This window comes from Sebastes fasciatus, chromosome 24 (genome assembly GCF_043250625.1).
Source record: "Sebastes fasciatus isolate fSebFas1 chromosome 24, fSebFas1.pri, whole genome shotgun sequence".
NCBI lineage: Eukaryota > Metazoa > Chordata > Actinopteri > Perciformes > Sebastidae > Sebastes > Sebastes fasciatus.
In genome coordinates this window covers 13,206,799-13,222,647 of record NC_133818.1, presented here as the reverse complement: position 1 = coordinate 13,222,647, position 15,849 = coordinate 13,206,799, and the positions used below count along the sequence as shown (strand labels likewise).

The window sequence follows — 15,849 nt, the reverse complement described above, 5'->3', positions numbered from 1 at the left end:
CTGTATGCCAGGCTGTGCATGCTTACATGTTTCTGTGTGCAAACTTGTGGTTGTATGTTTTTTTTGTCCTACCTCATCCATCATTGTTTGACAGGACACGTTGACCTCAGTTGCCGTGGCAGCCAGGTAACCATGGCTCCTGCCTGTGGCACAGCTGGCTGTGTCTGATTGGTTTAGCTGGCGGCTTTCTGCCAGGTCATCTTTAACATCAGGGCTGTAGAGTGGCACCAAGGTGCTTCAACCGCTATTTATAAACCCAGGCAGGCCCACACTGCAAAAGATGTCTGCCTTAACTAGTTATCTAGTCTCATGTTTAGTCTGAAAATCTTTTTTTCTTTTCAGTTAAAAAATTATCCCAATTTTCATTCAATCATTTAACTTTGCCACTTTTACCTGTGTTTTTCAGAATTGATTCATTTTTTTTCTTTAGACATCAGTGAACATTTTGTAAATATAAATAGTTGAAGATCAAATAAAATATTAAAAAAATATATTTGTTCTTGGAAACAAATAATGGTTTCTTTATCCCACCCTTTGGACATAATTTTACTTTTCTACATTTACCTGTGTAACTTTCCAGACAGTTTTATATGATTTTTTTTCCTCCAGACAACAGTGAATATTTTGAAATAAAAATAGTTGAAGATTAAATAAAATATTTAAAAAAAATATTTGTTCGTGGAAACAAATAATGATTTCTTTATCCCAACTTTTGGACATTACGTTTCCACATATACCTGTGTAATTTCGAGAGAGTTTTATATGATTTGTTCCTCCAGACATCAGGGATTATTTTTAAATATAATATATAAATAATATTTGTTCTTGGAAACAAATAAGTATTTCTTTCTCTACTGACAGAAGTTTCTACTTGTCTAAAGAAAAAAAAAGAAAAAAACTAATAATGGGAAACTGCCAATATCTCATATTTCGGCTTAGCCTCAAAGCAAACATTTTGAACACTTTCAATGATAGGAATCATATGTACTGTATATGTGATATTTCTTAACATTTCCCATGTTATACTCCCCATTTGCTTTCCTTCTGCACTGTCTCGTATTTGTCTATCTCAGCAGTTTTCCAATAATCACGATGGATATCAGCCAGCTCAGATTACATCCTTTCACTTCAGTGGAAGTAATGTCTGCGGTCTGTCTGTGTTTAAACCTGAGCTGCTGCTCAAATACATCCACCGACTCGTGAAAAAAAAATGCCTTGAATGAGATGGATGGCAGGCTGGTTGTTAATTATCAGTGTATAGCGTATTGTTTGTTCGACGCTACCTGTTGTAACATTCTGTGTCTGTGCTCTGTGCAGCCAAGGTCAGCTGTGATTCCTCCGCGGAGCTTATAGCGAGCAGTGTGTCACAGTGTGACAAAAGCCATTAAGATTTAGGGAGATAGGGGAGCGACAAAACGCTGAGAAATACACTTTTGTTAAAAGCTTTGAGCCAAATTGACTGCGGCACGGAGAGAGAAAAAAAAAAGAGCAGGGAGCTTCAGAAAGAGAGCAGAAAATGAGCTCAAAGACAATGAAGCAAAGGATTACACAACTTAGTCTTGCTTTCATCTGGGAGCCCCATCACACCTGGAGTCCTTTGTTGTCGGAGTAGTTCTGGTTGTAGCAGTAGTGGTAGTAGTGAGTAGGATTAGTTGTGGTAGTAGAGAAGGGAGTTATCGGTCTAGCAGGCTCACATCATGCAGCTCGGTATGACCAGCAGGCTCAGGTTTAAAACTAGATTGAATATACTGGTATCATATGAAACTAAAAAAACCTAAGGAATCCATTGGTACCAACAATTTTATACTAGCTTGTCGCAAAGGAGGTTAAATAACGCTCCAAATTTACACTAAAGTTTTGCAAGGAAAAACTGGCGTAGCCATTTTCAAAGGAGTCCCTTGACCTCTGACCTCAAGATAAGTGAATGTAAATGGGTTCTATAGGTACCCACGAGTCTCCCCTTTACAGACATTATGATAATCACATGCAGTTTGGGGCAAGTCATAGTCAAGTCAGCACACTGACACACTGACAGCTGTTGTTGCCTGTTGGGCTGCAGTTTGCCATGTTATGATTTGAGCATATTTTTTATGCTAAATGCAGTACCTGTGAGGGTTTCTGGACAATATCTGTCATTGTTTTGTGTTGTTAATTGACTTCCAATACTAAATATACACATACATTTGCATAAAGCAGCATATTTGCCCACTCCCATGTTGATAAGAGTATTAAATACTTGACAAATAGATACATTTTGAACAAATAAAGAAATGCGATTAATCATGATTAAATATTTTAATCGATTGACAGCCCTAACCAAAACACAATGTTTTTCCCTAAACTTAACTAAGTGGTTTTGTTGCCTAAACCTAAAGAAGTTGAAGCTTTGTTGCCTAAACCTAAAGAAGTTGCAGTTTTGTTGCCTAAACCTAAAGAAGTTGAAGCTTTGTTGCCTAAACCTGAAGAAGTTGTAGTTTTGTTGCCTAAACCTGAAGAAGTTGTAGTTTTGTTGCCTAAACCTAATGTAGTTGAAGCTTTGTTGCCTAAACCTAAAGAAGTTGTAGTTTTGTTGCCTAAACCTGAAAAAGTTGAAGCTTTGTTGCCTAACCCTAAAGAAGTTGTAGTTTTATTGCCTAAACCTGAAGAAGTTGTTGTGTTTGTGTTAAAAAAAATTAATTCAGTTTTACGTGTTAAAACGTTTTACTTTTAAGTTTCACTTCCACTTTTACAACGTAGCAGGCGTTGCATCCATGATGCTGATAGCGACTGATTACACGCATTTAATGGCCTGATAACTGTCGAATTGGGTGCACCGTATGTCGACCAAGCTGATTGGTTGATCCAACAGAATATTGACGTAGGTGGAAGAAAATTGGCTCGTTGACATTGGGTTTTTTTTCACTTCAGCTCGTGAAAGATCCTAATGAGATTATTTTATTTAGAGAACGACGCGGCATTTACAAGAATTCCTCCGTTTTTAGCCGGGGATCATCATGGGATCGGTTACATTGGTGTTAATCATTCTCGAAGGGACTCATTCATTCATCCTTTCAAGGTGATAGTTGGAACAAGGTGTCTTTAAAACACCGTTTGCACTAAAGAGGTTTACAGTCCAGCGGAGCCCAACCCCAGACCGGCCCAGCTGCACAAATACACAAAGGAAATGACATCATCGTGGTTATGACTCACCGAGGGGGTTGTTCAGACGGAGGGATGGTGGGAAAAGAGAGCATAGGGAGATCCAGGAGGGGGTTGGAAGGTGAGCAAAAAGAAAGGAGAACAGATCTTGAAATAGCTGCTTGTCCTTGTTGTTGTTGTTTTTTAATGAATTTGACCTTCAGATTAGGAAAATAGTCTTGTACAATAGGATAAAACCTGATTAATGCATCACTTAGACCTGAAATTGTTTCATAAATGACTAAAAATATGACCAAAAAATATCCGTTTTTTAGTAATTTGTAGACGCTCTCAAGCATTCAGTGTCAGGTTGAGCTGCTTTAGAGTCAAAGCACCTTCAAAGGGAATTCTAGTGACCCAGTTACAGTATTCTTGGCTGCATTTTGGATGGTCCTGGTTCAACTAATCAAATCAACTCGGAGTAATGTGCAGCTGTTTGGAAGGAAAATCACATTTGAACACAGCGACGCTTTGAAAGTGTCACTACATGTCAGGAATAAATAAAAGAGATCAGTCATGGAGTTCATTTTCTCAAAGGTCTTCGGGGGGTTCCTCGTTGTTGTTATCCCGCCAACGAGCATGCACGCGTACATCAGCCCCACCTTCGTCATCATCATCTGTATTCCTTTGCTTTTAGGGGGGGGGGAACAAAAAAAATCATGTGCACTATTTATTCCTCACTGCTCTGCTCAGGTTTTGGTGCAGTTTCTAGAGCTGCTGTGTCCTCAGGCTGCTCTGAGAAATGTTCCAGCACCCCAAACACACACACACACACATGCATACAGTACAGTATGAGCACACACACAAATGCATACACACACAGGCGTACATCATTCCTCGAGTTTTTGAGGTTGTTGGCTGCTGCGAGGCGTTTTTTTTTCTCTCTCCTCTTCATCATTAATTAGTCATTTAATTAGAAAACTTCAAAGTGAAAACATCCTCTGCTGGTGGGCGGACTATGTCAGTGTGTGTCAGTGTGTGTGTGTGTGTGTGTGTGTGTGTGTGTAGATGCAACATTGTGACACAAAATAATGTAAGTTATGAAAGTGTGTCTTTTTTGGTCTTTGATTACATAAACATAAAACATATTTTATGGTTAGAAAACTCGATGATTTGGGCATTTGTTTTACAAACTGAGCTCATAGACATTGCTTATGATGGGTGTAAGCATGGCTGCAATTAATGATTATCCGTTTATTAAAATGTAAATGATGTTTTTGATCTAACAGTTTATCATTTAGTCTATAAAGTGTCAGACAATAGAGAAAATATGATTATTCATTTCTCTCAGAGCCCGGAGTGACATCTTAAAATTGCTGGTTTTGTCCAACCAACAGTCCAACAATCTATTTACTTATTTATTTATGTATTTATTTATTCATTTATTTATTTATTCATTTATTTATTTATTTATTTATTTATTTATTTATTTATTTATTTATTTATTTATTTATGTATTTATGTATTTATTTATTTATTTATTTATTTATTTATTCATTCATTCATTTATTCATTCATTCATTTATTTATTTGACAGGGTGATACATGTAGGCATTGTTACACTTAATTAAAGTGGTTAGGCTTTTAAGAGAAAAATAAAAATACATAAAACCCACATCATACATAAAGTCACATAATACAGCATTAATATTAAATTGACACTGTTTCATAGCCAGTTAAAAGTTCCTCATAGTGACTTTATCAGTATTTTACCCTAAAGAAAGTACAAAGTAGAGAAAGTAAGAAATCATTTAAGCCAAAGTGAAAAAAGACAGACATTCAATAAAACAAGGACACGAGTGAAGCGGCCAACTGAACCCATCAAAGGGTGAGATCAAACCCCCGACGTGTTGCAGCCATAGACGAATATATCACTGCTGAATACCAAATGTGTTTCTATTGGCTGCAAACCTGCTGCTGGCATCAAGTCAACCGACTCCCTCCTGACCTCTCTTCCTTCCTCTTCCTCCCACAGCCCGACGAGCTGGAGGGCGTCCACACACACACCTTCAAGCTGAAGCCGTTCAAGAAGGCCAAGAGCTGTGATATATGCAAGCAGGCCATCGTCAAGGAGGGCCTCATCTGCAAAGGTGAGCGTCGGGGATGTTCGCGAGTTGAACTTTGAGTCGGAGCAGACGGGAGATTAGGATGAGTGATTTGTGACCAGACAGCGATTCACTCATGAATATGTTCTCCTGATGTTCCTGTTTCGGGATTGCTGGCAGGGCTGGGGTCTGTCCCAGCATGCATTGGGGGCAAAAAGCAGGGGAAAACAAACACAAAAGAGACAAAAAGGGAGTTAGACCGAGCAAAGCAGACCCATTTTTTTAACCTTCTGAGACCCACAATAGACATGTTTTGTCTTTTTTAGGGGAGTACTGGATGGTCTTTAGGGGGAGATAGCAGGTCAACAGTAGATGTCACATAGAAGTGGTGTACATCATGTGAAAGCTGGGAACCTGAAGATTAATTTGAGATGCAGCTCAGCACAGTGTGTCAAGTTGTTCTAGTCATAAATCAGAAATGATGATGATAGAAGTATATGATGTCCATGTTGTTGCAGCACTTTTTGGGGTTGATACCATTTGTTTGCTGATTTGCTGCTAAATCTAACCATTTTTTACCACTTGAGAATTGATAAAAATGATCAATAATCCCTCCAAGATACCACATTAAGACACCAAGACCTCGAGGAACACCGTAGGAAAAGCCATGCTGTGATTTGAGATCAAAAACTTTGGACATTTGGAGATTTCTGCAAGAATTGCATTTTTTGGCGATTAGATGGCGAACACTTCTGTTGTGTAAACTGCTCAGAAGCCCCCTTATTGTCAATCTAGCTAGGAAAAGCCATCCATCCTCTGAATGCTCTACGTCTCTAGTTTGTGGTTGTAAAGTTTCATGAGGCTGTGATTATCCTAGAGGTCACCACAGGTCATTTAATACAGTGAAGTCAAATTTTAAAAAATGGTCTCACTACAATGAAATGGCTTCTATGGGGACTAACATCATCACTCATTGGATCCACAGTCTCAGCTTTACAGTGATACAATGTGCATCACATTTCTTAGGACACAAGGAGGTGAAGTCTTCAGATTGTTTGTTTTTGTCCAACCAGAAGTCCAAAGACATTCAGCTCACAGTGATATAAAATGTGTCTGGCAGCTGTTTTCTACATCTGTCTCCGTCCGTCTCGGCCGTGCGTCCATCTCCCCATGTTTGGACTGTTTTGGTTCAAACTGTGCATATGCATGCATGTGTCTGCAGTTCCAGCTCCCCCTCTTCTTCCTCCCTCCCTTTAAGCCCCCTGCCTCCCCCCGTCTTCCTCCACAATCCAGTCACATGTTTTTTCCGATTCTAATTTTAGAAGAACTGAAGGTTTTTATTGTCACTCCAAGAAAAGTCCAGGGGAAATTAACGTTAGAGGACTCCCGGGCAGCCTCGCATTTTCTCTCTCTTTCTTTCTTTCTTTCCCTCCATCTCTCTCTCTCTCTCTCTCTCTCACTCACTCTCTCCCTTTTGAACTACAAACACAAGCGTCTTTAGCAGAAGCCGAGTTGACACTCAGAAGCCCGGCGGTAGGAGAGCGGGCCTGTATGGGGCTTTGGCTGAGGATTTGCTGTTAAAATTAGCATGGCTGCTGCTGCTGCATTAGCCTAGATAAGAGGGGAAAAAGGAAAAGAGGGGTGAGGGGTGGTGGTGGGGGGGTGTAGAGCGAGGCAGGATAAAGAGAGAGAAATTGGGGTATAGGGGGATTGGGAGATAGACATGGAAAACAAAGGAAAAGAGAGTGCAAAGGGGAGCACAGGAGAATTACTTTCCCTTTCATCCCTCTTTTGTTCGTTCATCCTCTATGTTCAAATACAGTAGCCAAACGGTAAAGTCATCCAGCAGCAGCTTCATGTGCACAAACTTGGTTTAATCAGCAATCAAAACATCATCTCGTGCTATTACATGTGAGCCTTTTTACTATACTGTATGTTCGCAAAACAAACAAACACCTGGACACATGTTCATCCGAGCATCCCTTTCTGCCCTTTACAGTTCCCAGGAAGCGTTGCTAGGCGCCCCCAATAAAAAAAAAAGGCCACGTTGCCAGAGGGCTCGTGGCCAAGAGATAAGATGTGACAATAAGACGACGGGCTGCGCACTCTTCCAGATGTGTGCATTATGTGTTCAGGATGTACACGCTCTAACTAGCTGAGATTATCTGCACCGCAGTCTTCTGATTTACTGTGTGTGCCCCTTGACCCCTTAAAGGAACACTTCACCCACAGAATTACCATTTGTATATCAATCCCTCACCCCGTGTTACTTTGAATTCTCGAAGAAAACGTCTCGAATGCCTCCAACGAAGAATAAGAAAACAGAGAAAAGCCCCCGTTTACTTCGATTCATCAAGACTTCTCTCCGTTTTTTGATTCTTCATTGGAGGCATTCGAGAATTTAAGAATTCAAAGTTCCACGGGGAGAGGAATTGATATACAAATTGTCATTTTGTGGGTGGGATAGACTTGTACCTCCTGTGGACAAGTGGGACTCATTAACAGTGTGTAAAAACCACATGATGATAATGATTGCCACTGGTGCCTGCATGGAAAGTTTAAGGAAACTTAGAATGTAGCATCAGCAGTTATTTGCACATATAGCGACGAACCAAAGAATGTCTTTTTAAGAGTTTAATAATGCACTTTTATTCTGGAAACCTAGAAGTCATGTATGTGCACATATGTTTATCAGTTGTTTATTTCTTTACACTGCTGGCTTCTATCTCTGAATGGTTGTACTTAGCTCCATCCCTCTCGTGTCACTTCTGGTTGCAAAAAGAAACCAAGATGGCGACGGCCAAAATGCCAAACTCGAGGCTTCAAAACGACAGTCCACAAACCATTGGGCGACGTCACGGTTACTACGTTCACTTCTTATATACAATCTATGTCAGTGGCACATAAATTTAATTTTTAAATTCTAATATTTATTAGACTCAATATCTTTAACTACAGTAAAAGGGATTTAGTTACAAGTGTGGTAAATATAATTTTTTAAGAGTTTAATAATACACTTTTATTCTGGAAAGTCATGTATGTGCACAGATGTTCATCAGTCGTTTATTTCTTTACACGGCCGGCTTCTATTTCTGCTTAACTTTCAGAAATGTTATCACGTACAAGTCATTCATATGCAGCAGTTTTGCGTTATTAAAACTTGTTTTGTAGGGTTTTCACTCACATGACAGGCGCTGAAATAATAGTCAGTAATAAGTAGACGGATGCCTCTCTAATTGGATGGACAAATACTCACTTAACTCTCCAAATAATCACCAATCAGCGCTTCACACACAAATAACCAAGTGATCCATTTATCACCATCACACAGGTTTACCTCAATTAACCAAAGAGTGTTTTTTCTAACAGCCTGCTTTTTCCGTGAGACCACCCAGAACCTCCGTACACCCGGCACCCTCTCCGTCCTCACTTCTGCTCACACGTCGCGCCACCTGGGGACCACCTAGGTTTGACAGCGAGGGCCGCAGGTGTTTGGGGTCAAGGGTCGACATCAAAACATGGCCGTTTTCACGCCTGGAGGTCGACACACTCTCAGTTTTGGCTTATTTACCTGCTTCATGTAGCTCATATTACCACTTTAACACCTCTATCTGAAGGTCTTAATCTGAATCAAAAAGTGAAATACAAACAAATGAATGGATGTTTGCTCTATGTGGCCACTTGGGGGCAGCACCACAGCATGTTAGCGTCAGGATGAGAGCTGACCTTGTTTCCTTTTCAGTGCATTCAGCAGTAAACAGTCATTCTCTAGCAAAAAGGCTGAATGCAGGACAGTTGCACTTTACAGTCAGTGTAGAAAAAAGCACCACACCTGCTGCTTTATTCTCTGATCTATTGAGAAAGACACATCAAGGTGTTTTCCTTTCCACAGAGGTGACTGTGTGTGATGGATGTTTACTCGTGCATTGATCTCACGTGGAGATTTTGTGTGCACGTCTTTACTGTTCAGCGACAGTATTTTTTGCTCTCGTCTGTTTAAATTAACAAACCTGACTGTTGTCTCTTCTTCTTTCAGCGTGCCGCTTGTCCATCCATAGGAAATGTGAAGTGAAGGTAAGACACTGAGCATCTTTTACTCCTTATTATCAGCGAGTTATTACACCCGCATGCCGACGTGTGCACATCAACACTCTACACATATATGAACATACGTCAGATAAAACCTGACCTTGGTAATTGGTCTTATTGTTATTGTTATAGAAATTACATCACAAAATTGACAGCAACACAAACAGTAGGAATTTAAAGCATCTCTATTATAGTTCTAATAAGAGCATTCATATATGATTGCAGATGTTCAGCTAAGCCTAATGCTGTGTTTAGACCGACAAACGCTGCACTCTCATTCAATTCAATGAGGCCGCTGCTCCGGCACATGGGGTTGCAGACGCAGAGGGATCCGACCAAAAAAAAAAACGCAGACTTGATCAGCAAAAACTTTGAAACTGGATCAATGTAACGTCATCCAGCGAGAGGCTGCATCGGCCAATTGAATACTTTCCAGCACATATTCCCTGTAGATTACGATGCAACACGAAGGTTTGGTCACTTTACATTTCCGTCCTACGAATATTCGTTCCATCTCCCATTCACTTCTACTGAAACCACCCTTGCACCCGATTCACCTGTTATCAGAATGTTATCGGTCGCTATAAGCCATGATTTTCATAGTGATTTCCAAAGTTAAATCCTGTCTCATAGTATTATAAACCCCCGAGCACTGTTCAAGCATCTGACAAGCCTTTGAACTCATTCTTTTATTACTGAAAAAACATATTTCCTGGATCATACATCAGCCTCTCACCTGAAACAACATGTTTTTTTCAACATTTCCATCACTTAATACATTTTATAATTCACGGTCACACATTTATTTTGCCAAAAAAAAAAAAGTCATGAGAAACATCGTTTGTATCCTGAGCTGCAGGATGTTTTGGAGAGAAAAATCCTGAAAAACGAAAAAAGAGGAAGTGAAACCACACGGTGCGCCGTCTCTGCTTCCTTCGCGTCGAATCAAATATTCCACAGTTTCTACACCTCTTTCACAGCCACATTTGATCCCAATCTGCAGTGGAAAAGAGGGGAGAATGCACGGGGAGAGCAAATGAAAAGGAAGGAAGGAAGGGAGGAATGGATGACGGAGAGAGAGAAGGGAGGGAAAGGGCGGAGGGGGAAGAGCGTAACAAGGCTATTCTTAGTGGTTTTAGTTGTGACTGGTGGGGAGAAATGTTGAAATGTCTCTTCTCTTTTCCTCTCCAGTCTTGCCCTGGTTCTCTCCCTTTACCCCCAAAACCATCCCTCAACCCAAATATTACTGTAGGAACAAAAGCTGTGTGTTCCCAAAACATCCGAGGGAAAATTTCCCAAATACCTCGAAAACCAGGCAAAGCCATTTGTGGTGGCAATTGGGGGAATAATCCGGATAGTCAGAGTCTTGAGTCATTCATTCTGGTGGTGACAGACATTGGACAGGAAATGTTTTGAAGTAGAGGTGTTTGAGTCTGAGAAGAGAAAAAAACTGATGGTTAATTTGGTTTAAAAATGAGCGCTTTGGCATGATTTCCCCTAATCCGTATTTGCTAATGTGCTAATCCCTAAATTGGTTTACTTGGGACTAAACATTTGTGTTGGCTCTATCCGAGTGAAATGACCCCTTCGAATCAAAATAAACAGGCCACAGTATGGCAGCTCATTGTTTCAGGCCCCGTAAAAAAGCACGGAAAAGTAAAGTCTTTGTGCAAATACGAGTGTGGACTCAGGCAGCCGGCGATGCTTTCTCCAGCTTGACTCCGCGCTGACCTCCGAACAGTAAATTTGTCACGAAAGCACAATGAGGTCGTCGCCAGCGGTTTTTGCAGTTCACCAGACGTGAAGATAACCGTTGACTTTTCGTTTTATGTGTTTATCATCTCAAGCTGCCGCAACTTCCCCTTTTTTTATGATGTATAGTGGCCAGGACAGTAAAAGACAAGTTGTTGAATGCTTTAATGGGGGGGTGTTATCACGTTTTATGCAGCGTCTCTGTGTTTTTTATGGCATTTTAATGGAGCCTATTCTGATTTTAACGATGATGGTAAATGTTCTAAACATATGATGTTAGACAGTATATGTGTCATTTATTTATACTCTGCACTATACCCAGTATCATGAATTGAATTTATATTTCTCACTTGTGTACACGTTTCACATAATTAAGTAATTTAATTGGAATTCAGGGTGTGCAAAAGTAAGGTTAACATTGTTTTTTTTACATTTAATGCATAGTCATGAATTGTTTATGAGAGTAGTGTAGTTTTATTAACCTTAGTGCATAACAGTGGAAACCTCCGGGTCTGAAAAGTGAAGCCAATGCTGAAGTGTCTTAAACTTGTGTTCTCTATAATAGCCACCAGGGGGCGACTCCTCTGGTTGCAAAAAAAGAAGTCTAGATTGTATAGAAGTCTATGAGAAAATGAGCCTCACTTCTCACTTGATTTATTACCTCAGTAAACATTATAAACATGAGTTTATGGTCTCAATCGCTAGTTTCAAGTCTTCTTCAATACAGCATGATGTTCATTTAGTAAACGATGGTCCCATTTAGAGTCAAATAGACCATAAAGCAGGGGATGCTTTAGGGCGTGGCTACCTTGTGATTGACAGGTCGCTACCACGGCGTTGTTCGATCTGGGTGTTGTCCGTGTTTTCGTCTTACAACTTTAACCCTTTCACATTCATTTTCATTTCATGAAAGTTAATTGTAACATTTCGGTCGCCTAAAAATGTCTTATTCAGCATTCGGTTGCACTTAGCTCCACCCTCTCACGTCACTTCTGGTTGCAAAAAGCCAAGATGTCGACGGGCAAAAACCAAGATGGCGACGGGCAAAATGCCGAACCCGAGGCTTCAAAACGTCAGTCCACAAACCAATGGGTGACGTCTGACAGTCTATGTCAATTACACATAAATAACATTTTTCAAGCCGGATTCTAATATTTATTTAACTACAATAAAAAGTGATTTAGTTACAAGTGTGGTAAAGTGTTTGAAATAGCACGTAGACAAGAAATCAAACTTTACAGGAAATACTATGGAACAATTCAATAAATGTATGAAATTTGAAAAAAGAAAATAACTATTTAATAATTTATAATTATTTTATTTTGTTTGCATGTGGAAAAATGTCTCAGGAGCACTAAGTGGCATTTACTGACCTCTGTTGGTGACCAGAGAAATTGCAACAGCATGTAAAGCTCTCTGGCATATCAGGGTGGCTGCACTGTAAGTGACATCTTTAAATATCTAGTGTGGGAAACACTGTGTATCACCCTGCTAAATACTGTAATAATAAAGCTACATTTTCATGCGACCACTTGCTCTAAAGGGAGATGTGATTTTTTATCATTTTATTTGGCCGACTTATTGCACCTTTAAAGCCCATAAAACACTTTGCCGACGTCCCTGTAATCTTGTTGTCAGTGGAACGATTAGTGATATGTTTCCCCTTCCTCTGAAAATCTCCAACCACATGCGGTTCGATCATTAACTTTTAGAGCTTATGAAAATGTCTTTGCAGAACATCCAAAAGACAGATGTCCACTAATATGCCTCGATGAAGAGCGGCTAATCGGCTAAACGCTGTTTTCTTTTCCGTCCGACCGCAACCATCTCCGCGCGGAACGTCTGTTATTGGAACCCTACAGGACGTTCTAGCTCGGATGCGCTCTCGTCCCGCGGTGTATAGACTTGGTGACCTCAACGTGGCTGTTACGGTTGTGTATGGTGAGGTGGAGGCTTGTCGGGGATGGGGGGTGTTGTGGCCAAAAACCTGGCTGGACACCCAAGTTGTGGTGAACAGATGCTCTGTGTTAGACTGGAGTCTGGTGGGTCCTCATACCTGACTCGAGCGTGCATATGTCATCGCTGTGGGATCCTGCGTATATCTCATGAATGTTTCCTACTGTTTAAAGAGTGAGCTAACTCATTCAGGGTTACATGTGGATTCAGGGTTCCATTTTGGCACCTCTGCAACAAAAATACGCAAAAACAGAATCCGCCCAATATTTCAGCAAGTATGTGTGTGTGTGTTTCATGCGTCGACTGGATAGCGCAGCGTCTGTGAGCTCTCTGAGAAACAAGCCCTCATTATTCCTTATGATTTATCCCCGCCATGTCTTGGAGGAGCCTCCTGGAATGCCGCTGCAGTGGTTTGTGCTGTTCGACGGGGCCGGCGGGTTGGAAGACACAGGCGAGGTTTGGCAAGGGGGAAGGCAGGGCCGGAGAGGAATGATGGGAAGGAGTTGGACGAGCGAGAAGCGCAAGAAGTTTTGAATATTCCTCGTGTAAACAACAATGCGGGAGGGTGCTTTTTGTCTTTTTTCCTTGGCTGCATTTAGTAAAATGCTTTTGTGTTTTTTTCCCCCTCAGCCGCAAGACAAATTTGTTTGGAAAACTTTGGAGTACTGCAAGATAGATGGGGAAATTTGACATTGCATTCCGTTTTGTCTAGCCTTGAAAGGGTCAAGTTTTGAAATTAAAGGGATAGTTCGGGTGTTTTGTAGTGGGGTTGTATGAGGTATCCATAGTCAGTGTATTACCTAGAGTAGATGGCGATTGGTACGCACCCAGTTTTGGAGAAACGGACAGGAGTTATCTCACAGAACCAAAGCTGTACTTTGATGTACTGATGTACTGCTGTGGACGGGGACAGCATATTTTAGACACCTAAAACAATCACTTTAAGTGTACTCTATATTTAGAATATTTCACCGTTCATCCTTGCCGTCAGACAGCCCTTTCCGACAGGGAACTGAAGCTTTCGTATCCAGCTATACTCTCGCCAAAGCCACCAGACTCCATCAAAAGAAACTGTAATTTTGGTCTACCACTGCCTTGATCAGTAAGTTAGTTTGTGCTAATCTGTGACGTTTGTGAATCCGGTAGACCAACATTTCCTACTTCTGCGAGGTAAAATTACAGTTTCTTTCAATGGAGTCTGGTTGCTTTGGCGAGAGCATCGATAACGGCTTCAGTTCCTCGTCAGAAACATAGATTGTATAGCTGTCTGATGGCGAGGTAAATCGGCAAAAATATTCTAAATATAGCGTACATAAATAAGTGTCTAAAATATGTTTTGCCCTGTCCACAGCAGTAAACTGCTTTGCCACCGTGTGGTAACTCCTGTCTGTTTCTCCAAACTGGGGGCGTGCCGACCGTCATCTACTGTAGTTAATACACTGACTATGGATAAGTACCTCATACAACCCCACTTCAAAACACCTGAACTATCCCTTTAAAGCATTGGGAATGTGCTCAGAAGAAGAATCGTTAGGTTGTGCACTGCAAAGCTCTAAACTGAGAGTTTATGACGTGACTTCCTGGCTACACTCTCAAACTACTAGAAAAGGTGCGAAAAGTAGGTGTGGAATTAAAAAATAAAGCATATTTAAAGCATGCTTACTGCAGAATGACTCCATGCAAGACCAGTTTTATTCTGTTCTAATAATAACAGTAAAAGTCAGCGGGCGAACCTTGGACCCTGCAGGGAATTGCTGACAGTTAACCCCGGTTCTTCTCTGGGTTTAGGGACCACCGCGCTTTTCAACAAGTTTTTTGTTCAGCGAGTAAATTAAAAAGAAAATCTGTTTACTTATCGCTGCCATCAGATGGAGCCGAACAAAGTGCTCTCGTAATCGGGCTTTTTTCCACTTCCTGTAGTTGTAGATGTTCGCAGATCTTGGAGCAGCACCAGGGGTCGAAACAGCAGGACTATAGGAAGTGAGTCATGGTCGCAGGCCAAGAATAAAAATAACAAGAGGGTGTGAGACGCGTATTCCTGCAGACACATTCACAGTCTGAAAATGTTGTTTTCCGAAACTCTTAATGACAACAGTGTGACAAGAAGATCATTTAATCATCATTAATAATTACACGAATGGAAAAAAAATGACTCAATTAACAGGTTTCCGAGCTAAGAAAGTACATCCTCGTCTCAAAGCTATTAAGGTTTTTGAAGCAGATTCGGCAAAACCCAGTCACATGCTGCAACTTTCTATTTTTAGCTGATTCAATAGTTCCCTTTGTCATGCAAAAAAGAAAATCCAGGGGATATTATTGCCGCGAGGAGACTCAGACGGTCCCGTTTCATCTCTAGTAGCCCAAAAATCCCCTCTCTGTCAAGCTGAGCTCACTCGCAGCTTACATAACACGAGCGGCGACGTGCGAGAAAAACAGCTAAGCATTTTTTTTTTTTTTAGAAGAAGGAAAGGATGCTCTGTCAGACTTTAGACTGATATGAGGAAACTCTCCGGGTCCGCACCTGTTACGGCACAAGTGGCTTTAAAGCGAGTCAATTCCTGCACATTCCTAACTCGACTAAGCCCGACTCGACTAAGCCGGCGCAGAATTTAGAGGTCAAGTGTTTCTAGCTTTGGCGTCCTAACATTTTAATCCACACCCCTAACATGTGTGGATGTGTGAAAACCGGGAGAGGCCTTTTAATTAGAGCTCTGGCAAATGACACGCTCTATAAAATGCAACCCTAGAAGCTCTTTAATATGTCAGGAGGCACGGGTGCAGCCCCGTTTTAACACCTACTGTATAAACTCGGTGTGTTTGTGCGGAGAAC

At 41.0% G+C, this 15,849-nt stretch overlaps 1 protein-coding gene across 18 annotated transcripts in view; it reads left to right on the top strand.

The window, feature by feature from the left end:
• tns1a (tensin 1a) overlaps window positions 1–15,849 on the top strand; it is a 94,911-nt gene that overhangs the window by 20,361 nt on the left and 58,701 nt on the right. For all 18 annotated transcript variants that reach the window (XM_074627453.1, XM_074627451.1, XM_074627449.1 and 15 more), the window contains exons 2-3: window positions 5,153–5,267; window positions 9,259–9,296. In XM_074627453.1, coding sequence (XP_074483554.1) covers window positions 5,153–5,267; window positions 9,259–9,296 — 153 coding nt within the window. The remainder of the gene's footprint in view (window positions 1–5,152; window positions 5,268–9,258; window positions 9,297–15,849) is intronic.